Source organism: Elephas maximus, chromosome 16, assembly GCF_024166365.1.
Source record: "Elephas maximus indicus isolate mEleMax1 chromosome 16, mEleMax1 primary haplotype, whole genome shotgun sequence".
Lineage (NCBI taxonomy): Eukaryota > Metazoa > Chordata > Mammalia > Proboscidea > Elephantidae > Elephas > Elephas maximus.
In genome coordinates, this window is record NC_064834.1 from 40,167,278 (window position 1) to 40,190,465 (window position 23,188).

General features: G+C 43.2%; 1 protein-coding gene across 1 annotated transcript in view; it reads right to left on the reverse strand.

Moving 5' to 3' along the window:
• The window catches only part of LOC126059965 (lysosomal acid lipase/cholesteryl ester hydrolase-like), a 40,610-nt gene extending 17,820 nt beyond the window's left edge, over positions 1 to 22,790 (reverse strand). The window contains exons 1-4 of the mRNA XM_049856033.1: positions 22,540 to 22,790; positions 18,399 to 18,510; positions 11,902 to 12,019; positions 1,018 to 1,216 (exon numbers count right to left, since the gene is read on the reverse strand). Of these exons, the coding sequence (XP_049711990.1) occupies positions 1,018 to 1,216; positions 11,902 to 12,019; positions 18,399 to 18,509 (428 nt within the window). The 5' untranslated portion in view covers position 18,510; positions 22,540 to 22,790. The remainder of the gene's footprint in view (positions 1 to 1,017; positions 1,217 to 11,901; positions 12,020 to 18,398; positions 18,511 to 22,539) is intronic.
• Between the last annotated feature and the right edge of the window lie 398 nt (positions 22,791 to 23,188).

Genomic DNA, 23,188 nt, shown 5'->3' on the forward strand with positions numbered 1-23,188 from the left:
ACATCCTCACAATCATTACTATGTTTGAGCCCAGTGTTGCAGCCACTGCATCATATATATGTGTATACACACACACACACACATACACACATGGTATATATTCTTCTGTATCTGGCTTCATCCATGTTGGATAAATCACACTTTATTTATCCTTTCCATTGCTGACGGGCATTAGGGTAATTTCCAATTCTTCACTATCACAAATAGTGTTACAATAAACATTCTTGTACGTGTCTTTTGGCCAAAGCTTTCACTCTTGTGTTTCATGTCTTTAGTCAGGCACTGCCTTGACAAATGGGAAGCAAGTCTGGAAGAATCCATAGTGTGTACCTGCTCTAATATTTGGTACTGGACACAGAGCTTGGAACCCATGCAGATGTATGAGTGTGCATGTGTATGTGTTTGTCATCAGGGGATTGGATAAGTCAACTGTTACTGGGCATTCACCATGTCTCAGGCACTATGTACAAGGCTCTTTCCATGTATCCTCTCCCTTAATACCCCCAATAACCTGATGATGTAGGTGTTTATTATCCCCATTTTACAAATAAGGAACTGAGGCACAAATGAACATTATGTCACATGTTCAATGTCACACAGTTCTTAACTGGCAGGGCCAGAAGTAAGAGACAGGAGAGGAGAATTTCAGAGTTGAGAATTTCTGAAAGAAGAAAAGTGAAAATTTGAAGTACATGTGTATGTAGGAGGGGGGGAAGGTTATGGGACAAAACCTGCCCAGCAGCTCCCAAACCTCCACAAATGCCAAAGTAACTCAAAAATTACTCAATTCCCAATAGAATCTAGTTCTCATAATGTAACCACTTACTTAAAATTTCCCCTACCACTATTCATTCAATTCAATTCCTAATGAGGTTTAAAACCCTTCAAGAAATATCATTTTCCCTCTCCTATGATCTCAGAGTTACTCATCTACCTGCCGCCACAGCTGGAATTCTCATGTGTCTGCAATAAAAGGATTAAGGAAATAGAACCAAGCTGTCACCAATTCAAATATACCTGAAGGCCCAGAATTCATCCTGAGACACCGAGAGGGTTTTGTGTTTCCGAGACCAGGTATTTCCCCTGCTGTTCCCCATCCAGACATCAAAACCGGCATCTGCAAGGATGAAGCCCAGGCTGTTGTTGGCAAGGTTTGTGATCCAGTTACTGGCATCTGCAAGCAAGCCATGCTGTAGATACACAACTTGTTTGGGGCCTGTAAAACATACACGTTTAGGAGTCAGCAGCACCACGCTTCAACAAAACATGATACGTTACTACACTGATAATTCATATAAGATTCCACCACATATAATGAAACAGAAACAATTTAAAACACTGGCCAATGTACTCCCATAAAACATCAGTAAAGAATTTCTTTAAACACTGCTGGCAGGGTAGTATTGAAATTAGACTATTTTTTCATGTCTAGTAACAAGACACACTGGCTTAGGCATCAAAGAAAAAAAATTAATATATTTTCACAATAACTTTCAAAATGTTTCTGCAATTTGCTCTAGTAATTTCATTTCTCACAAAGTACCCTAACAAAACAAACCAAAAGAAAGAAAAGATCACACACACACAAATTCATAAACAAAAACATGAATCTGTTTTTTCTTCATCTGTACCTGGGACACTGTGATGTGGCGGAAATAACATATACTTAGGAGCCAAAGAAGGAGCCCTGATGGTGCAGTGGGTAAGTGCTCTGCTGCTAACAGAAAGGTCAGTGGTTTGAACTCACCAGTGCTCCACAGGAAAAAGATGTGGCAGTCTGCTTCCATAAATATTACAGCCTTGGAAACCCTATAGGATAGTTCTACCCTGTAGGAGCCCTGGTGGCACAGTGGTTAAGCATTTGGCTGCTAACAGATAGGTTGGTGATTTGAACCCATCAGCCGTTCCATGAGTGAAAGATGTGGCAGTCTGCCCCTGTAAAGATTTACAGCCTTGGAAATCCTATAGGGAAGTACCTCTCTGTCCTACAGGGTCATTATGAGTCAGACTTGATTCGATGGCAATGTTTTTTGTTGTTGTTGTTGTTAGGAGCCAAAGAAACCTGTGCTCAGGTGGTTTACATAGGGCTGAAATCTTCAGTCATTCATTAAATAAGCATTTATTGAGCACCAACTATGTGCCAGGATTCTTCTCAGCACTGAGGATACACCAGAGAATAAAAGCAGGAGGGAAAAAATTCCGCCCTCATGAAGCTGATGTTATACAACCATGAGCTTTAGAGTCAGACAAACCTGAGTGCGTAGATCACAGGGAGAGAGCAAAGCAGTCCAGTGTATGTGGAAGAAGAAGGGGCGGGACTGGGGTGAACAAACCAAAAACCAAACAAACCAATTCATTGCTACCTTACAGGACACAGTAGAACTGCCCCATAGGGTTTCCAAGGAGCGGCTGGTACATTCGAACTGCTGATCTTTTAGTTGGTAGCTGAGTTCTTAATCACTGCACTACCAGGGCTCCAACCATTTGTTAGGACATCTTTAATAGGGGAGTGGAAACCAAAGGCACTTTTTCTCTAATCCTTCTTATTTGCTTGGGTTCCCCAACTCCTCACTTCAAGCTGAATATAAAAGCTCAGTGAATAACATATATAAAAGATGGCACCGGTGGGATGGGCAGATGGGGAAGACAGAGTGAATCTGTATGCTTCAAAAAGCTAAAATTTGGAGGATTTGGAGCTAAGAACCTCAGGGAGTATTGCAGACAACATTGTTTTCTCATGGCAAATGCCAGCGGGTGAGGGAAGAGGTTCACTGAGAAAGGTAAATGCTAGGGCCTGACAAATGGCATGGCCTTAATTAATCATCCCGAGGCCAGTCAGCTCTGTCCTATCACAACATCCATTCTTTGAAGACTTTTTCTAAAAACCTGGTGTATTTTAAACAGTGTTGTTGTTGTTGCGTGCCGTCGAGCCGATTCTGACTTGAAGCGACCCTATGGGACAGAGTGGAGCTGCCCCACAGGGTTTCGTAGGCTGTAGTCTTTACTGAAGCAGGCTGGCATACCTTTCTCCTACAGAGCTGCTGGTGGGTTTCAACAGCTGACCTTTAGGTTAGCAGCCAGGCGCTTAATCATTGCACCACCAGCGCTCCTTCTAAGCGGTGTACTAGAGAAAAAAAAAATCAATCAAGGGATTCAAAACACGTTACGTTTTGCGTAAACCTTTATTGCTGTCTACTTTGTTATTAGCCACTCCACTAGGTGCTGGGGACACAAAGATGAGTAACCCACACTCCACACCCCAAAGAACTCCGTTCTAGTGGAAGTGCAGACACATATTTACCTTCTAGCCCAGCACGGAAAATGCCAGACCACCACCTAGGAAAGCCCAGAGGAAAGAGAAAGTCATTCCGCCAAAGGGAGAAATATATCTGGGTATTTATTAGGTAAGAGACAGGCTTTTCCCAAAAAGAATCCTAGGGAAGAAACAGGAGCCCACAGACCTGAGGCTACGCCCCAGGCCTCCACGGGGTTGGACCCCAGAGCACACATTAAAAAGGTCCCTGCATGAATGTGATGCTCAGCCAGGTTGGGGAACTGCAGGTAAGAAGTTCATTGCCTTATCTAACCTGGGGGTGGAGGAATATGAAAGACTTTGTGGAGGGTTTATCCTTCCAGGCTGGGCTAATTTTATGAACAAAAGCGTCCCTCAGACGAAGGAGATGAAGTAGATATCACCCACCGGGCTTCCGGGACCAGTGACTCCATTAAGCACGATGGGTCACCAACAAACAAAATATTAACAAATCTTGGGGTGGAAAACCTTTAAAAAGTGGGTGCTAAAGTGCCTGCTCCTTTCCTCTGCATAGAGTGCATATGAGAGAGTGCCAGAATAGATAAGGGCACTGGAAAGAGACCAACCCCCCGTCTGTGGCTACCACCAAGTAGAAAAAAGAAAGGTACATCGTAGTTCTTTCACATCCCACCACCAAGTGAGGATTTAAGGATTTGCTGGAAAAAGAAGTTGCTCTTTGGGATGGTTAAACCTACTGCCATTCACATCTTCCAGTGAATTGTTTTCATCAGATTTCTTTTCAACTCGCTGCTGAAAGAAGTTGACTGAAATGATTGCTAGCTATTATCGGGCACCTATAAGCTCTCTAGATGCTGAAAGTGCTCTACAGTGCCGGAAATCCTATGAAGTTGGTTGAACTAGAACTAGTAAGTGAGGGAATTGGGATTTTTTTTTTTATAAGCTCTCTAGATGCTGAAAGTGCTCTACAGTGCCGCAAATCCTATGAAGTTGGTTGAACTAGAACTAGTAAGTGAGGGAATTGGGATTTGAACTCAGGTATGTCTGAACCCAAGATCATGCCCTTAACCACTCTGTTATGGGGAAAGGTGAACAAGAGAGAAGTCATTCTGGAACATACAGAAGTTCCTCAGAGAACGATAAGCCAAAGGGGCAAGCTATTTTGGAGGGATTTGGACCAGGAACTTGAAATCAAGTAATACCTAGTAGATGGAAGAGATAAGGCTAGGAGGCAAGGATACCAAACTCAACCTTGCCCACTAAGGCAGTTCTCAGGACCAGCCCATTCAGTATCTCCAGCACCTTGAGGTCTGATTTGTCTGAGCAACAAACCAACAAGACGGGGACGAGGGCTGCCTTCCCAGCTCATGCCCTAGAGCTGGCTTGTTTATCCCAAACTGGCTCTAGGAGGGTTGGGGACTGAGGGCAAGGCCTAAAAGGTCCATTTCTTGGCCCAAAGGAGGGAAGTAGCCTCATCAATATCAGGTAGTAACACAGAACCGGTAAAGATCTCAGTGATGTCCTGTCACAATGCTACCCCACTTGATAAGGCCCAAATGTGGGTAGAAGCGAGGTAGGCATTACTCAAGCTCTGAAACTGAAACTCCTGAGCTCACAGTCCCACGGAAGGAAGAAGACTGGGCGGGTAGGGAAGTTCCTCCTGCTTCCCAGAATCTTGGCCTTCTTGGCCAGCTCATTGTGTCTGAACTGGCTTCCACTACACTCTAAAGGGCAGTGAGAAACCAGCTGAGGTCCAGGGGAAAACCCCAAAGAATAGCAAGCAGTGGGTCAAGAGTCATGACAAAAAGAATGGGTGTTAGCAACAGACAGACCTTGGCTCTTACCAAGACACCTGCTATAAAGCCTTGTAGGAGTTACACAGCCTCTCTAAAGTACAGATGTCTTTTCCTAAAGTGGAGATGATAACAGTATAGTGCCTGATACACAGTAAAAGCTCAAGAAATAATACTGTTGTTGTTGTTAGCTGCCATCAAGTCAATCCTTACTCATGGTAACTCCATGTACAAGGGAACAAAACACTATCTGGTCCTGCACCATGCCCATGATCTGTTGCAGATCAGACCATTGTGATCAACAGAGTTTTCACTGGCAGGTGTTTTGGGAAGTAGATCACCAGGCCTCCCTTCCTAGCCTGTCTCAGTTTGGAAGCTCCACTGAAACCTGTTCAGCATCAACATGCAAGCTTCCACTGACAGACAGGTGGTGACTGTGCATGAGGTGCACTGGCTGGAAATCAAGCCCAAGTCTCCCACATGGAAGGAGATAACTCTACCAGTGAACCACCAATGCCCTCCAAGAAAGAACACCCGTTGTCGTCAAGTTGATTCCGACTGATAGCGATCCTACCAGACAGAGCAGAACTGGCCCATAAGGTTTCCAAAGATCAGCGTGTGGATCTGAACTGCTGACCTTTTGGTTAGCAGCCAAGCTCTTAACCACTGTACCACCAGGGCTCCCCAAGAAATAACAGCCACTGCCTTTCTGCTCTCCCTCCCCTTCTTGGCCACCACAAGCCTCTCCTTAGCTTGCACTATGGCATCTTGAGTTCACAGAACTATACAGTGGGCAAAATATTGGGAAATTATCTAGCTCTGGTCCAAAACGCTCACTTTATAGGAGGGAACAGAGCAGTCCACAGAAGGGAGGTGCCTGGAGGCAGACGCCCAGCCACAGATGACATCCTCATGACCTGTCCCCCACACATGGTTCTTTCTACATTTCTGACTTTAGCACTTCTGCCCTCCGTAAACAAACCCTGACATAAGCACCTTCCTCCTTTCCTTAGAGTTTAGAACACATTCCCGTCATGGGGGACTGGATGCTGAGGAAGCAGACATCAGAGACCATGGGCAAATCCATTCCGATATTTAAAAAAAAAAGAATAGCAACAACAGCTTCCATTTATACTGGGCTGCACAGGCCTTATTTCATCTAATCCTCACGACAACCTATGAAGTAGAAAGTTTTATTCTTCTCATTTAACAGATGGGAAAAATAAAACTTAGGTTAATAAATTCCCAAGGTCACATGGCTGGTTAAAGCAGTAGAGCTGAAACTTACACCCAAGCCTGGCACTGTCAGCATGCTCACACTTCACCACAGGCCAAACCGCCTTTAATCTTACCCACCACTGGAAACCCTCAAGTTGGGTTTGTGGGTACCTCTTGGCCCAGGAGTAGGGAAATCTTAACCCAATGTGGCCTTGAGCAAGGAACACAATAAACTGTCAATGCTTTGCTCAACCCAGTCTCAGGAGGCTGCAGGGCTATAGGTGCATTCTCAGATAAAATCAAACACAGAGCTTCAGGGATTATCAAATAAATGAGTCAGAAAAGGCTTCTATCCTCGCAGAGCTCGTGGTCTCACGGGAAAGACAGAGGTTACACACATCATCATCTACATAATAAGCTATTGTTTATTGTCTTAACTGCTATGAAGGAAGCTCACAGGAACTATGAGAATACGTAGCCAGGGGCTTGCACTCGTTAGTGTGAGTGGCCAGGGAAACGCTCCCTGAAGAAGTGGTGTTTAAGCTGAGGACAGAGGAGGAGTAAGAGTGGTTAACCAGAAGGAAGGGAAGCTACACTGGAGGCTGGGGAGAGGGGGGTGTGCAGGGCAAGCATCTCTTCCTTCCCACCCTGTCTCTGCTCCAGCCCCAACCTTTAAAAAGAGAAGATAAATTGTACAGTTGACACTGACTTATGTTGCTAGTCTAGGCAAAGGGTCTCAATGCAATCCCCTACAAAGCCCACCATCAGAGCACCAAGGGAGCCTGGACGTAAGCTCAGTTAACTTAGTCACCAAACTCAGGCACTGATTAATGAACTCACATCTGCCCAGTGCCACCTGGGAGGCAAGGAATTACATCCCAGCTTACCAAGGCCAATGTGTGGCTTGTGAGAACACTGTTATTTAGACAAGAAGCGGTTTCTTTAGAAAAATGACATGAAAGAGAAGAACGGAAGCCAGTCAGAATCCTAAAACAAACAAAGCAAAACACAAGACAGGCCAATGACTTTTCCTTCCAGAGACTTAGCTCACAAACCATCTTTTGAATTTTCAATTATTGCCCAAAAAGTTCAATGGGCAGCCCCTGGGGAATCTTTACTAAGGCTATAGCTCAAAAGTCCATTTCTGCATGTCAGAGGCAGTTATTCCAGGTCTTCATACCCCAAAATACCCCCTTGACCCCTAAGGCCATCAGACTGTCTTTCGTATCATTTCTCAGACACAAATGTGTCACGCCTGGTGCTTGATTTAATGACTGGACAATTTCTAGTTGGGCAAGGAGTAAATCTGCCTGGTGGATGCTGCTGTTTTATATATTTTAGGCAAGTAAACCCAAGGCTAATGTGTATTTTCTCATCTTAGTCACATCAAATATTGACTTTCATGAGACCAACTTGTCCAACAGGCATCACATAACGCTGCAGCTCCAATTGAAACAACCCATCTGGAGTCAAACTGGCCGGGCCACTATCCTTGGACCTCAGGCAAATCCCTTTCCCTCTTTGAGCCTGGCTGTCTCACTCAGTAAAATGAGGGTGCTGGTCTAGAACACAGGTTTCCAAACCCAAGGATTTTACCTTGGAATCACCGAGGGAATGTGTTAAAAATACAAGTTCTCCAAATGGCTGGCCAGACAGGGATCTGAGATCCTTCTAGCACTAACATCCCATGACTCTGAAATAAGGCTGAGCACATGAAAACAAAACCACTTCCCTATAAATGATTGATTTTTTAATTCCTTTTGCCCTTGAGGAGCTAGGGCAAAGCAGAGGTACCTCAACAGCTGATAGAAAAGACTACTTAACATTGAGGAAACGCTTGGACGCCATAGCTTGCCACGTGCTTCTTAAACATGCCTTGTGAGCTATCTAGTTAGCAGAGGTTTGACCACAAATAGGCAACTCACTGTCTAAATCACACGGCTCACCTCTGGGTCCAGAAACTCTAAAACTATGTATAAAATGTGTGTGCATGCATGTATCTATTTTATTTTGCTGGGGAGAATTCTGGTCCACTGCCTTTGTCAGGTTGAGAACCCCTGATTCTGAAAAGTGCCCTGACAAAACCAAGCACAGGGCAGAGTGCTGGTGGTTGCTCCAAGGGTTCCAAAAGTGACAAGACATAGCCTCTGCCTTCAAAGAATTGCTGCAGGGAGGGGTGGTAGGAGGGAGAAGTATACAAATGAGTCAACCCCAAGGCAGAATAAGAGAAACAACTCAAGAGGGGTGTTAGCCACCAAGGCATTTGGGAGTTCAGAGGAAGGGTGTGGTTCCTTCTCGCTCAAGTAATGAGGGGGAGACGGCCTGATGTAAGCTGGGCCTGGGAAGGCTAGAAAGAATTGTATTTCAAAAAAGGATAGACAAGTGAGGATGGTGGGCAGGGTGAGCATCATTCCAGAGATGTGTCACCAGCTGAGGTCCCAGGAGAGTTTAGCAAAGAGGAAATGATTCATTTGGATTCAGGAATGCCAGAGAGTAGCCCCTCAATACTTACTCATTTAACAGGCCCAATTTCACCTATACCATTTGTAATTTGGCTATGGCACCCAATGCAGGTGATAAATGTTTCTTAGATAACACAGCTGGTAACCACTCCTCCAAAATCTGGTGAGAGGGTATTCTTACCCCATTTTACAGATGGGGTCAACAGAGACTTTATAGCCTGTAACTGTAATCAGACATCTGGGGAATCATGATGGTCTTTGCACATATCCGTGGTGAACTTCAAAGGTCTGCTATTGTACGGAACGGGGGAGAATGGTATACGGAACAGCCTGAATGACAGAATATTAAATAAAGATGTGTATCTTCATTCATCAGGCCCCTGAAGCTTGTTGAATGGCAGAATCACATGATTACGTCTGGGCTTGGAGAAGCTTAAGCAGGCAAAACCATATAGGATGAATGAGAACAGGGAGGCTGGCAGAGAGAAAAACAGGTGGTAGAGCTTCTAACAGAACACAGGCAGGGGAGTTAGACGGCCCATTCCTCTGTTCATAAAAAGCCTCCAAGTGAGGTTATGAATACTGTCAGAGAAGCCTTCTGCAACAGGACTAAAAAATGTTCATCACATGGCTTTAAATTGGAGTTCCATGTTCAATACGATACAGAAAAATGAGTAATGTTTTCATGCATCTTGTAATTGTCCTGTAAATAGTAGAGATGTACGGCATTTTCGTGTGTGTTAAAAGCATTGATTTCAGAAATTATAGGCAGATTGATTTCTCATACTCCTGTTTCGAAATTCTCTTTTTCTAATATACGGGGCTCCTCAAAAACGGAAATGGCTTAAGCCTCTCTCAGTTCTGAGTTTATTTCAAGAGCCCAGTTAAAGGTTAACAAGAGCCTAAGCTAGGGGGACGGCCTGGGAAAGCAAGGAAGAGAGGGACAGAAGCTGCATGGTCTGAGCAGCAAGGAAAGGACTTCACAAAGCTACTTGGGGATAAGAGTCAAGGATGATTCTGCAGTTTCCAGTCTAGGTCATTAGGAGGCTAACTGCACTATTAATAGAGGGAAAAGTTAGGGAGGGTGTGGGTAGGACGAGAAGATGAGTTCCACATTGGGTTGTGGGTTGTTTTCATTTGTCATTAAGTGGGCCAAAGTACCACTACCACCAACACAATAAAGATCCTCATTCCCAAGCTCTGCCCCAGACCATGGAAACAAGCCATCGAAGAAGCACTAAGGCAGACTTTAGGAAAAATCACAAATTCCTTTAGCTAACTGAGTCACTCATATAAGAAGTTCCCTTCAAAACTCCCCTCCGAGCTTAGCTCATAGCAGGTGTATATGAAATTGGTACACACGGATTACTCTTAAAAAAAAAAAAAAAGGAAGGGAACCAAGACGGTATGCTCACTCTGGCATAAAATGTTTTGCATGTTTTACACAGAAGAAAAACTAGAAGCCCTTATGCAACTCACCACTCATTTTGTAACATGTTATAAGAAGGAATCTTAATAGCATGTCTATGTGCAAGAGTTAGAAATTAAATTTCAAGAACTCCATTGGCTCTCTTAGCCACTTAAGGATTATTAAAAACCCTATCAAAGCTAGAATTTATGTGATAAGAGAAAATGCGTATATCAGATTAAGGAAAAGCAAATCAGAGAGTGATACGGAGCTCACATTAACACAGGTTTTTAAGTTTGCTTTCAAATCGATGGCAGTGGGTTTGGGTTTCAATACTTTGGGAAGGAAATGGGGCAAAAGAAGACCCTTAAAAGGCCCTTATAAAATTTTAACTGAAGAATAAATATTTAGCCAATTACCTTAAATCTCAATTTTCCAAGGAAAGTTTCTAGAAACAAAGTGTTTAAAAATAAGCTACATCTGGAGAGATGACTGAATAAGGATCAGATCTTTACTCTGATACCTCTTTAACAATTTCAAGTAGCCTGTCTAGAAATTGCTGAATCTGCACTGGAAACCAGTTTTGTTTGAATTCCAACATGAGGGAGAAAAAAAAAAAAAAAATGTATACAGTGAAAACTGTGAGGGCCAGAACTCCGTGGAACTGCCTTGCTTTTCTGGGTCTTGCAAGTTTTCACCTTTGACGGTACAATCACTTTTCTATAGCTTACTATTTAGTGAAAAATATTTCATTTTCCTTCTCTGACAGGCTTCTGCCTTACACAAGTTTTGGCTTTAGCAGGTTTTACTGTGCATGTATGTGTATTTTTTTTTTTAAAGTCAAAGCTACAAGAACTTTCATCTATTCCTAGTGAGAGTATTATCAGGACAAGCTCATATAGAAAGCAATTTAACAATATCTATGAAAATCACAAATGATCTGTCCCAAAAATTCTATTGCTGGAAATACACCTTATAAATAAATTTGAACACATCTAAGGTTAAGTACTGAACTATATTTGCGAGAAGGCTGTCCATTAATAGGGCACTTTCTAAATAAACCAAGATATAGCTATATAGTGGAATACTGTGTATCTCTAGAAATCAATGTTAAAGCACTCGATGTATTATATGGAAGGATCTACAAGACAACGTGGAAAAAAATCAAGGAATAAAACAGGGTGCATTATAGGCCACATTTTGTATAAACAGGGAGGGACGGGAAAATAAGAATTTATGTTTGTATTTGCTTTTATATACATAAGGAGATTCTGGAAGGAAATATAAGAAATTGAGGAGACTGAGAATGAGACAGGAGAGAGGTATTTTACTGTGTCTTTTTATTCTCTTTGATTTCTAAACTAAACAAGTACATTACCTATTTATAAAACTGAACATATTTTCAAATAGCAAAAGCTATCTAACTAAATGTTCAAAACATTCCATTAAATAAGATGCTTCCTTGTAACAAAGAAAGCAGAGGTTTTAGCATAACTTCAAACAATCTGACCTTAGAATCTTTAAGCAAAACATGAAATTAGATGACTCTTGTCCTTACTTCTTTAAAGAAAAAGTATTATTATATGCCTTGCATGAAAACAAAACTTTTAGTACTTTGGTCTATAAATAATCCCATTTCAATGTCTTCAAGTTAAATGTGAACTTGGTAATGGCCATAAAAGCCAGCTGAATTCCAGGAATGCGGTAATTTTTAAGAGCTTTCCTGGCTCCCCACAGAAAACACCATACCTTTATCAGAGTGCTTCTGCCTCCCGTGAGGGATTCGCTGAAGGCAAAGAATGTATCCATCTTCAGTCTCAACTAGGTGCTCCTCACTAGGGAATCCCCAGTGAGAGATAATTTCACTCTGTGGAAATAAAGAACAGTGGAAATTGTATGAACAGAATCTGACAAGATCTCCCACATTAACGAGCAAAGGAGAAAACAAAATGTCAATGACATTCTCCAAACTTTAAGAAATCAATCGTGTTACTGAAATTTTAGTCTGCTAAATCTAGTAGACAACACCCATTACAAAGGTAAATCCTCTACTTGTTTTACCCAGATGTTACCCACTGGTGTTTTATCATTCTAGCATGTGTTATACCAACCTAAACCCAACCCAACCCATTGCCGTCAAGTAGATTCTGACTCAGAGAGATCGTAGAGAACACAGCAGAACTGACTCATAGGGTTTCCACAGAATGGCTAGTGGATTCAAACTGCTGACCTTTTGGTGCAGACTGGGAGATGGAAGGTAAAGTGATAGAAGTGGAGACCATGGGCATTTGGACCACGTCCTCATGCAACTTACTTGTGCCTTCAGGTCCTGCTCAAGCCTGATCCTGTATATTACCTCCATTTTTTGTTTTTTTTTTTTAAATGATGGAGTGCTGCTGTGCACATCCAACTTTATAACTCTGTGGGTCAAACAACACCCAGTTCATGATGGGCAGGTCATGCTGCATAGTGGCTTGGTGTCCCATGGTTAAGTGTTCAGTCTCTACTAAGGCCCAGTAACAAGCCAAAGCTGTTTCTCAAAAGGAGAGTAGTTATCTGCAAAGGACGGTAGAGCTTTGCTCCAAAATCCTAGGGGTCTGCACTGTGGTTCACCAATAGAGGCCTGCCAAAGACTCCAAACAGCATTTCTGTCTGCCACTGACACTTCAAGCACCGTTACATCAGCCAGATCATATTGCCCAAGGGGCAGAGCAGCTTGCACGGCAGCCTGAACCTGTTGCAGAGCCTTCTCTTGTTCTGGGCGCCTCCAAAATCAGCAGCTTTTCGAGTCACTTGATAAATAGGCCAAAGTAGCACACCCAAATAAGAGACCCATTGTCTCCAAAATCCAAAGAGGCCCACTAGGTGTTGTACCTCCTTTTTAGTTGTGGGAGGGGCCGGATGCAATAACTTATTCTTCATTTTAGAAGGAATACTGTGACAAGCCCCACACCACTGGACCCCTAGAAATTTCACTGAGGTGGAAGGCGCCCGACTTTTTGTGAGATTAATTTCCCAGCCTCTAGCATGCAAATGTTTTACCAGTAAGTCCAGAGTCACTGACACTTCTTCCTTACTAGTTCCAGCCAGCATAATGTCATCAATGCATCAGAGTAATGGACCAGTGTGACGTTTCCTAAGAGGCAAAGGTAATCAAGGTCCCTGCAGACTAAATTATGACATAGGACTGGAGAGTTGATTTACCACTGAGGTAGGCAACTGAAGGTGTATTGCCAGCCTCGACAGCGAAAGGCAAAGGGCTTCTGGTGGTCCTTTGAGGCAGCAATGGAGAAAAATACATTAGGCTAGATCAATAGCTGCATAGCAGGTGCCAGGAGATGTATTATTTGTTCAGGCAATGAAAGCACATCTGGAACAGCAGCTGGAAGTGGAATCACCATGTGGTTAAGTTTTCAATAATCCACTATAATTCTCCAAGATCCATCTGTTTTTTGCACAGGCCACATAGGCGAGTTGAATGCAGATGTGGTAGGAATCACCACCCCTGTATCCTTCAAGTCCTTGATGGTGGCAATAATGTGTGCAATCTCTCCAGGAATATGGTATTGCTTTTGGTTTAATATTTTCCTAAGTCGGGGCAGTTCTAATGGCTTCCACTTGGCTTTTCCTACCATAATAGCCCTTACTCCACTTGTCAGAGATCCAATGTGGGAGTTCTGCCAATTGCTGAGTATATCTATTCCAATTATGCTTTACTGAACTGGAGAAATCACTACAGGATGGGTTCAGGGACCCACTGGAAATACCATAAGACAGACATGAGCTAAAACTCCATTAATAACCTGACTTCTATACGCTCCACTCTGACTGGTAGGCCACAGTGACATTTTGGGTCTCCTGCAATTAGTGTCAGTTCAGAACCAGTATCCAGTAATTCCCAAAAAGTCTGATTATTTTCTTTTCCCCAATGAACAGTCACTCTCTAAAAGTTCATAGATCCCTTTGAGGAAGGCTGAGAGAAAGATTAACAGTATAAGTTTTTGGCAGTGTACTGGTGTCCTTCCTCAAGGGGACCCAGTCTCCCCTTCATTCAAGGGGTTGTGAGTCTTTAAACTCGCTCAAGTCTGGGAACTGACTGAGGGGCCATGACCCTCTATTCTGATGATTTGAGTTAGACCGCTGTTTATTTGACCTAGAATTCATCTGCTTGCACAAATCAAGTAAATATTTAGTAGATTTCTTATGACTCAGTAGCCAACGTCATACATCCATACGAGTCAGACTATTCTGATTACTGCTTTGACTGTGCTGTCCATTACAGTAACCATGCCCATTTTGTCTTTGTCAGTTGAGTGCTGCCACTTGGCCCCTACCACCATGGCGTCTAACCAGTCCCATTGTAGTTAGGTGTCTTAATTCAGCTCGGGCAGTTCCCACTGTCAAATCTCATTTGCATAAAAGAGCAGTCTTCACGGATGCTGGGACTCCCTTCACATATTTTTCCTCACCATTGTGGTAAAAGGTGTGTCTTCTGGGCACTCCATGTGTGGGTCTGTGGGTCTAACCTGAAAAATCCACTCTAGCATGCCAATTTCCCTAAGCCTTTAGATACTTTTTCTACAGTATACTTCAACTTGATTTCGTGTAGGCCACTGCATAATCCATGCTTCAGCAACCCAACCAAAGAAACTATTAGATCCTTTCCTAACTTCGAGCTGAAACGTTGAATAAAGAATATGTGCTTAGTGGGCCCATATCAATAAACTCAGAATGATCTATCTTTATGTTCTTTGCACCATTATCCCACACCCTTAATAGCCATTCCCACACATATTCCCCAGGTTTCTGGTTGTACATATTAGAAAAGTCAAACAGTTCTTTCGGAGTGTAGCATACCTCTTCCTGGGTCACACTTTATACTTCACCTTTTGGGGCTCACTGGGATTTAAGTCTAGTTATAGGTCTAGAAGCCAAAATCAGTTGTGGGGAAATGTTTTGAGAACAATGAGCATCATTTCATAAAGCATCTGTCCCAGGCAATGACTCAGAAAAAGGCTCTTCAGATGCAGCTGTGTTAATCTCATTAGATGGGGTTGAAGGGGCTAATGATTTTACTGGGGACAGTGGTTTAGCAGACAAAAATGTAGTAATCTCTTCAGATGGGAGTGAGAGGGCTGGTTCCGTTGGCAGGAGTCTTTCAATGGAATTTACTGGCTCAGTGTCTCCAGTTTGCTGATTATCTGCCCATACGTCCCCATCCCAAGTTTCAAGATCCCATTTCTTCCCAGTCAATGCCCTCCTTTAACTTCAGACACCTCTCGAGGTTGGCAGTTGAGTTGGCATTGTAATTCAGCCACTTTTATGATAAGACTCTGGGTTTGATTTTCGGCAATATCAGCTCTGTTACTACAATAAGGATTTCTTTCAAGGCACAAATGGAAACTCTGAGGTCATTTCTGTGGCACTTGAGCTTTGACTCTGAAGTCCTGAGCTCATCTTTTTCTTTCACCACTTTGTCTAGCGAAAGTAGGACCACACAGCCAGCTTCCTTATACTTCTTATTATGACAAAATTGTAGAAAGGTATCACACATGCAATCACCCAGAGCCTCACCTTTCACCAATACCTGATCTATTGGTGGTGATATTGTGCATATCTGTATTGCCACCTCACACTGTGGATTAGGAGTAGCCTCTTTACTACTGGGAGCCCTGGTGGCACAGTGGTTTAGAGCCTGGCTGCTAACCAAAAGGTTGGCACTTTGAATCCACCAGCCGTTCCTTGTAAATCCTACAGGGGCAGCTCTACTCTGTCCCACTCGGTCACCATGAGTCAGAATCAATTCAACGGCAACAGGTTTTTTTTTTTTTTTTGGTTTTCTTTACTACTGGAGACAAAGTCATCAACATCTTTAAGACTAACCAGACTTGAGAATCAATTTAGAAAACTCATCTTTACAATTCTGTTTGTCTAGAACCACTCTCAATACCAAATGTCTTAGGCTGAGTTCTCTAGAGTAGCAAAACCAGTAAAGCATGTAAGTACATACATATAGAAAGATTTATATCAAGGAAATGGCTCAGGTGGTTGTAGAGGCTGGAACACCCCAAGTCAGTGGGTCAGCATAGAGGCTTCTCCAGATTCACATAGCCACAGGGGCTGATGAACCCAAGATCAAAGAGCAGGGCTCTTGTTCACAGCTGCAAATATTGTCGAGTCCCCAGAACAGGAGGTCAGATGAACAGGAGCCAGCTGCAGGATCCAGAATAAGCAAAAGCCCAGGAGCCTTGCCAGAATGTCCACTTATATTTGATGCAGGCCACATAAAAAAAAAAAAAAAAAAAAACCCAAGGAAAATCCCTTTCAACTGATTGGCTACTCACAGCAGATTCCTTCATGGAGGCGATCACATTATATCAAATCTCATCATGGAAGTGATCACAACATCATACCACTGCCAAACCACTGAGAATCACAGCCCAGCCAAGTTGATACACAACTTTAACCGTCACACTCAGTGACACAATCAGCTACTAACCAGAAGGCTGACAATTTGATTCCTCCCAACAGAGATGCAGAAGAAAGGCCTAATGATCTACTTCCATAAGATTAAAACCAAACCCTTACTGAGTCGATTCCAATGCATGGTGATCCCATGTGTCACAGAGTAGAACTGTTCCATAGGGTTTTCTTGGCTGTAAAACTTTATGGCAGAAGATCTCCAGGACCTTCTTCTGTGGTGCTACTGGGTGGGTCTGTAGGCTGATAGTCGAGCATAAACCATTTGTACCACCTTTGGTTTCCAAAAGATTACAGCCACTGAAAACCCTCTGGAGGCACAGTTCTACTCTGAAACACATGGGGTCACCATGAGTTGAAATCGACTTGACAGCAATGGGTCTGGTATTGGTTTTTTGGTATTGGTAAATAAAGCATAAAAAACATTAATGGGTTTTTATCAGTGGACTGACAAAATTACACTAGAATGTCAAGGTGGAGTTGAAGAAAAAGATGATAAAAATAGTGAATTATGATCAAATTTACTTCTCCATAAGGAAAGATTCCTCAGGCAATTCTTAATAAATAATTCAGTGGGATATGGATAATTTAAGTATTCAGGAAATTTAAAGTAAAGAAGTGCTCACTGTCCTCCCTGCCACAAATACTTGAAAGGTTTAATTTTTTAAAAAATTCCTACTGGAAGGAGTAAAAAAAAAAAAAAAAGGGAGGAAGAGGAAGATAAAAGATTTGGGACAAGAAAAATAACTTAACCTTAAGATCCTGATATCGACTCTTCAATTGGTCATGACATCTTCAAAGCTGCTATTTTTAAAATATAATCTGTATTTTCCCACCATGTATGCCAACGTAAGGCGTTTCCAATTTTTATTGTTTACTTAAAATTACTAATTTTGAAATGTCTTAATTAATCAAGATGTTATTTTTGCTTATTTGTTCTAAAGACATTTTTTTCAGATGCTTTGAATTTTGTTTTGACCTGTGTTTCCCTGATAGTCACTATCGACGTTTAATGTGATCTAAAACGAGGACTCGGTACATTCATGCAATGTTTTGACACTTCTTTACTGCTCTTCAAAACAAATTCAGTGCGACTTAAAAATGAAACCAATTAATAAAAATTATTATTTATTTTATTAAGGAGTATATAGTTTTAACAGTAAAATAGGATTTGTGAAATACACATTTAAACCAGTTGCCATCGAGTCAATTCTAACCCATGGTGACCACATGTGTGTCAGAGTAGAACTGTGCTCTATAGGGTTTTTGATGGGTGATTTTTCACAAGCAAATCGCCAGGCCTTTCTTCCTAGGTGCCACATGGTAGACTCCAACCTCCAACCTTTTGGTTAGCTGTCAAAATGTTAACCAGTTGCACCAACCGGGAACTCCTGAAATACACATTACCTGGTAGGAAAAGTCTAGCGAACTCAATCTAAGATTCGGGGAAAGTGAAAAGTATATGGGATAGAAAGACACCAGAGTTTGTGACTTATTTTGGGACATATAACTGGATTTAAGAAAATAATAATTAACATTGTCACAAAGCCAAAAACCAAATCTATTGCCATCGAGTCGATTCTGACTCATAGTGACCCTAAAGGATAGAGTATAACTGCCTCATAGTTCCCAAGGAGCGCCTGGTGGATTTGAACTGCCAACCTTTGGGTTAGCAGCCATAGCACTTAACCACTATGACACCAGGGTTTCCATATATTGCCATAAACCAGGTACATTTTAAAAGCAAGTGACTCTGAGAAACTTACCACATTCATGTTGACTTCAGGGTCCACAGGTGTCCACTTCCCTCTGGGCCCGTCCGAATGCACAGTCCCAAGGGCCAAACAGACCACCAACCCCAAGAGCCGCATTTTCATTCTGTGTAAAACGGTTGGTCTATTGTTAATTGCCCCAGTTTCACTACTCAAAAATATGTTGGCAGATTAATGCTCCCATGAAAAGTTCTGAACATGTTTAGGCCAAGTAAAAGTTAGGTGAAGGGCAAGTATGCAACAAACGACTCTATTATCTAGAAGCAAGAAAATGAAAAATTCCTTTTTACTAGGAACCAGCCCTCCCCTCCCCTCGGTTAACATGTGACCTTTGCAACACAACACACCCACTCACTTCCCCACCACAAGGTTAAAAAAAAAACGAGTTCCCAGAGAAGTAACAGAATTTCAGGAAGACTCAGAAGAAGACACAAGTGAGCAAACGGGAAGATCCACAAAATTCCAGTCTGTTAAGCTCCCACTTCTTCCCCTCTACTTGTGATTTAAACGTTAAAAAAAAATAAAAATAAAAAATTGCCATTGAGTCAATTTGAACTTACAGGGACACCGAGTGTGTCAGAGTAGAATTATGCCCCACAGGGTTTTCAATAGCTGATTTTTCAGGAGTAAATTGCCAGGCCTTTCTTTCGAAAGCAACTCTGCGTGGGCCTGGAGATTTGTACCACCCACGGGCTTCAATGTAATCATTAAGTCTGGCCAATATTAGCTCTTGCCTTGTACTGTCTACTCCGTTCTGTTCTTGCCCCCAAATTACACATCAGGATTCAAATGTGTCACCCAAGGAAAAAAACAGACATAAAACGGAGCCTGCAAGATAAACTGAGGGAAGAAGAACGTCCGTTTTTTCTTCTGAAACCTCCCAACCATTAACAAAAAACAGTTTCTGGCAGCGATGGTCAGAAACACCAGATTTATCAGTGTAGAAAGGACCTTGGGGGTGAATACCCCAACGACCTCCAGCTAAATGCGAAGTGAGCTGACTTTCCCACAGACACCTAAATGGTTAGAGGCAAAGCTGGCACTAGAGCCCAGGCCTCATACTTACTTACTTACTTTACTTTACTTACTTACTTTAAGTAAATCTACTCACTTAGAAAGATGCATGTATGTATGCCCATAGAAAGACTTGTACAACAATGTTCATGGCAGCTTTGTGTGTAATACCCAAAAATCGAGAAGTCCACATGGGTAAATGGATAAAGAAACCCTAGTGTATACATAAAATGGAATACTACTCATCAATAAAATGGAATGACCACACAACAACATAGATAAATCTCAAAATAATTATGCTGAGTGAAAGAACCAAACAAAAAAAGCATACTGCATGATGCCATTTATATAAAACTATATAAAATGCAACTTATTCTATATTGTCAGAAAGCAAATCAATGAGGAAAGGAGAGAAGGGAGGAAAAGATTACAAGCCTTTTGAGGGTGATGGGTATGTTCATTATCTTGATTGTGCTGTTGTACCCGTAGGTGTATAAATATGCCCAAACTGACAAAATTATACACTTAAAATATGACTTGCTATTGTATGTCAAAGATCCCAGTTAATGTGCTCAGCTGCTAGCTGAAAGGTTGGAGGTTCGAGTCCACCCAGAGGTAGACTTGAAAGGAAGTCCTGGTGATCTACTCCCGAAAAAAATCAGCCACTGAAAATCCTACGGAGCACAGTTCTACTGTGACATACACGGGGTCACGATGAATCCGAGTTAACTAGAAGGCAACTTTTGTCTTTAAATTATATGTTAATTATACCTCAATAACCAAACCGTATCCATCAAGTGGATTCCAAAGCATAGAGACCCTATAGGACACAGCAGAACTGCCCCATTGGGTTACCAAAAAGCGGCTGGTGGATCTGAACTGCCAACCTTTTGGTCAGCAGCCAAACTCTTAACCGCTGTGCCACCAGGGCTCTGTGACTTGTATTTAAACTGATATTCCATGTCTTTAATTAGGTCTGCATGTAAATAAATTGGTTTTCAGATGTTAAAAGTGAATTGACTATAGGTGGAGCACAGGGCACTTTTAGGGCAGTGAAACTATTCTGTATATTACCCATTTGTCAAAATCCATAGGACTGTATAACACAAACCATGAACCCTAATATAAACTACGGACTTTAGTTAATAATAACACGTCAATATTGGTTCATCAATTGTAACAAATGTACTACATGGATGCAAGATGTTATAATAGGAGAAGGACTCTACCTAGCACAAACTGTTTGCACTCAACTGCTAGCCAAAGGTTGAACCCACCCAGTGGCACCTTGGAAGAAAAGGCCTGATGCTCTGCCTTTCATTAAGATTATAGCCAATAAAATCCTATGCAAGAAAACCCCATGGAGCAGTTACACTCTATAACACACAGGGTCACCGTGAGTCAGGATCGGCTCAACGGCAATTAACAACAACAAAAACAGTAACAGAAACAGTGGCCAATGGGTCAGGGGATATTTGGGAACCCTGTACTTTCTGTACAACTTTTCTATAAACCTAAAGCTGCTCTAAAAATTAAATCTATAAAAAAGAGAATTGATTCTCTCCTAAAGTTATTTCTCTGAGCAGTTGTGACCCTCGAACTTCTTGACAGAAGGAATGTGGTCTTGAGTCTGTGTTGGCAGGGAAGCCCACAGCTTTTACTCACAAGTTTTTATTTCTTTATGGTAGTTGGGAAGAGTTGCACAGCCCCAGGTTACCTGTTACCATAAATACCACCTCCCAAAACTTCATTATTATTAGGGAATAAGGAGTAGATTGAAATGGAAAAATTAAAGGTTATGACAATTTAGAATAACATTTGGCAGTAGCTGCTTTCGACGTAGCACCTAGCCTACAGAACTTGGACCAGCTGGCCAGAGGAATTTTCATGAGAGTTAACAGCTGATGTTACTCAAAGGCAAATGGGTCACTGAATTAATTCTCCTCCCAACACAACACTGGCCACATTTCTCAACATATTCCTCAAGCAGGTCTTATAACGCTGATAAGTGAGAAGTTCAAAGGAGAAAAAGCTCCCTCCAGGGATGTTCTCTGGTCCTCTTACCCCAGGCTGGGCCTGGTGTCCTTTTCTGGGCTCTCTTAAAAGTACCTTTGGAAACCCTGGTGGTGTAGTGGTTAAGTGCTACCACTGCTAACCAAAAGGTTGGCAGTTTGAATCCACCAGGTGCTCCTTGGAAACTCTATGGGGCAGTTCTACCCTGTCCTATAGGGTCACTATGAGTCAGAATTGACTCCACCGTTTCGGGTTTTAGCACCTTCATCCCAGGTCTTTCTACGTTGTGCCTGTCTGCTCTCATTTTATCCCAGCTCAGGAGGACAGAGGCCGTGTTGATTCAACTTTGTACCTCCAAGACTTAGCTAAGAGCCTACAGACCTTGAAAAATAGGGTAGGGGAGGTCCACCAGTTCGTGGCTGAAGAAAGACACCAAAGCAGCTTACCATTTAGCTTTGTAGTAACAACAACGGTGGCGGCTGCTCCTACTTAAGCTCTTGCTTTGTGCCAGACACCGCAAGCAGCGCTTCTCATTTACTATGTAAATTCCTCCTCCAGCAGTACTGTTAAACCCAATCTTATTTGGAATCTGAGGTTCACCCAAGTTAAGTACCCAAAGCAAAATCTCATCAGGTTAAATAGCTGTATTGCGGGATTTTATTCAGGACTGTTGCCAAAGTAAGCTCTCAGGCACGCCCTTGGCTAATGAGTTAAGACAGGCAAGACAGGCTGGCTGCGGTAGCTAACGAGAGGAGAGGATCAAAAAGGAGGAGAGCTGGGAATCAGAAATCCCAGGTGGCCCCGCAATTCGGGGACCTGGGCAGTTTCGCTGACTGGCGACTGCTAGTACCCAGGAAACCTGAGAGCTCTGTCTTCCTGGGTCCTTGGGAGGTGCCTTGGGCCACCTGCCGCAGAAAAGGCACCAATAGCTACCCCATGCAAGACCCACCCGGCTCCAGGAGCAGAGGGCCCTGCACAGGCTCAGGGTCGCAGGGACTGAGCATCTGGGGACAGCGCGCGGCCTCCACGCAGAGTCCGTGCAGAGAGGCCGGGCGTGGGCTCCTACGCCGCATCCGCAACTGGTGGCGCGGCCAGGACCTGCACTCACCTGGAGCTGCTGTACGTGGCAGCTGTCCGGGGTCCCTGTGTCCACTCACTGTGGCCGGGGCGCTATGAGTGGATTTGTAGGGACCAGAGGCGGCCCCCCCGGGAGGCGGGTCCCTGGGCTACCCGCGCCGCCCATCACAGCTGCCAACGACCTGGAAGTACCACGAAGACTCCGGCCCCGCCGAGCGCCGCCGGGGCGAGGAGTCAAGGGGCCAGGGTGGAGCATGCGCCCTAAGTCGGCCGAAGAGGGTCTGAGCCAGGCGGTGCCCTCGCCTCCGCCTCCCAGCCGGGCTGGTCTCCGGGTCCACTGCGCCCCCGCTGGGAAGAACGGGAAACTGCACCATTCCCCGGGAGGGCCGCGCTAGCCTAGTCTCTCAGGGGCGGCCTATGTGCCTATGTCTCTGCCCGAGGAGTTCCTGCGCGGCTGGCAGCCCGAGCGCTTGGCACAGAGTATGCGGGCTCTATGAGTGAAAATAATAATGACTCTGTGTATTCCTTCCATCTTCTTTTCATGCTTCCTGCATCCTTTAATATTTTCCCGGTAGAATCCTTCACTACTGCAACTTGAAGTTTTTCTTCAGTTCTTTCAGCTTTAGAAATGCTTTTGGTTTTCTATCTCCACCTCTTTGCGCTTGTCATTATAATACTTT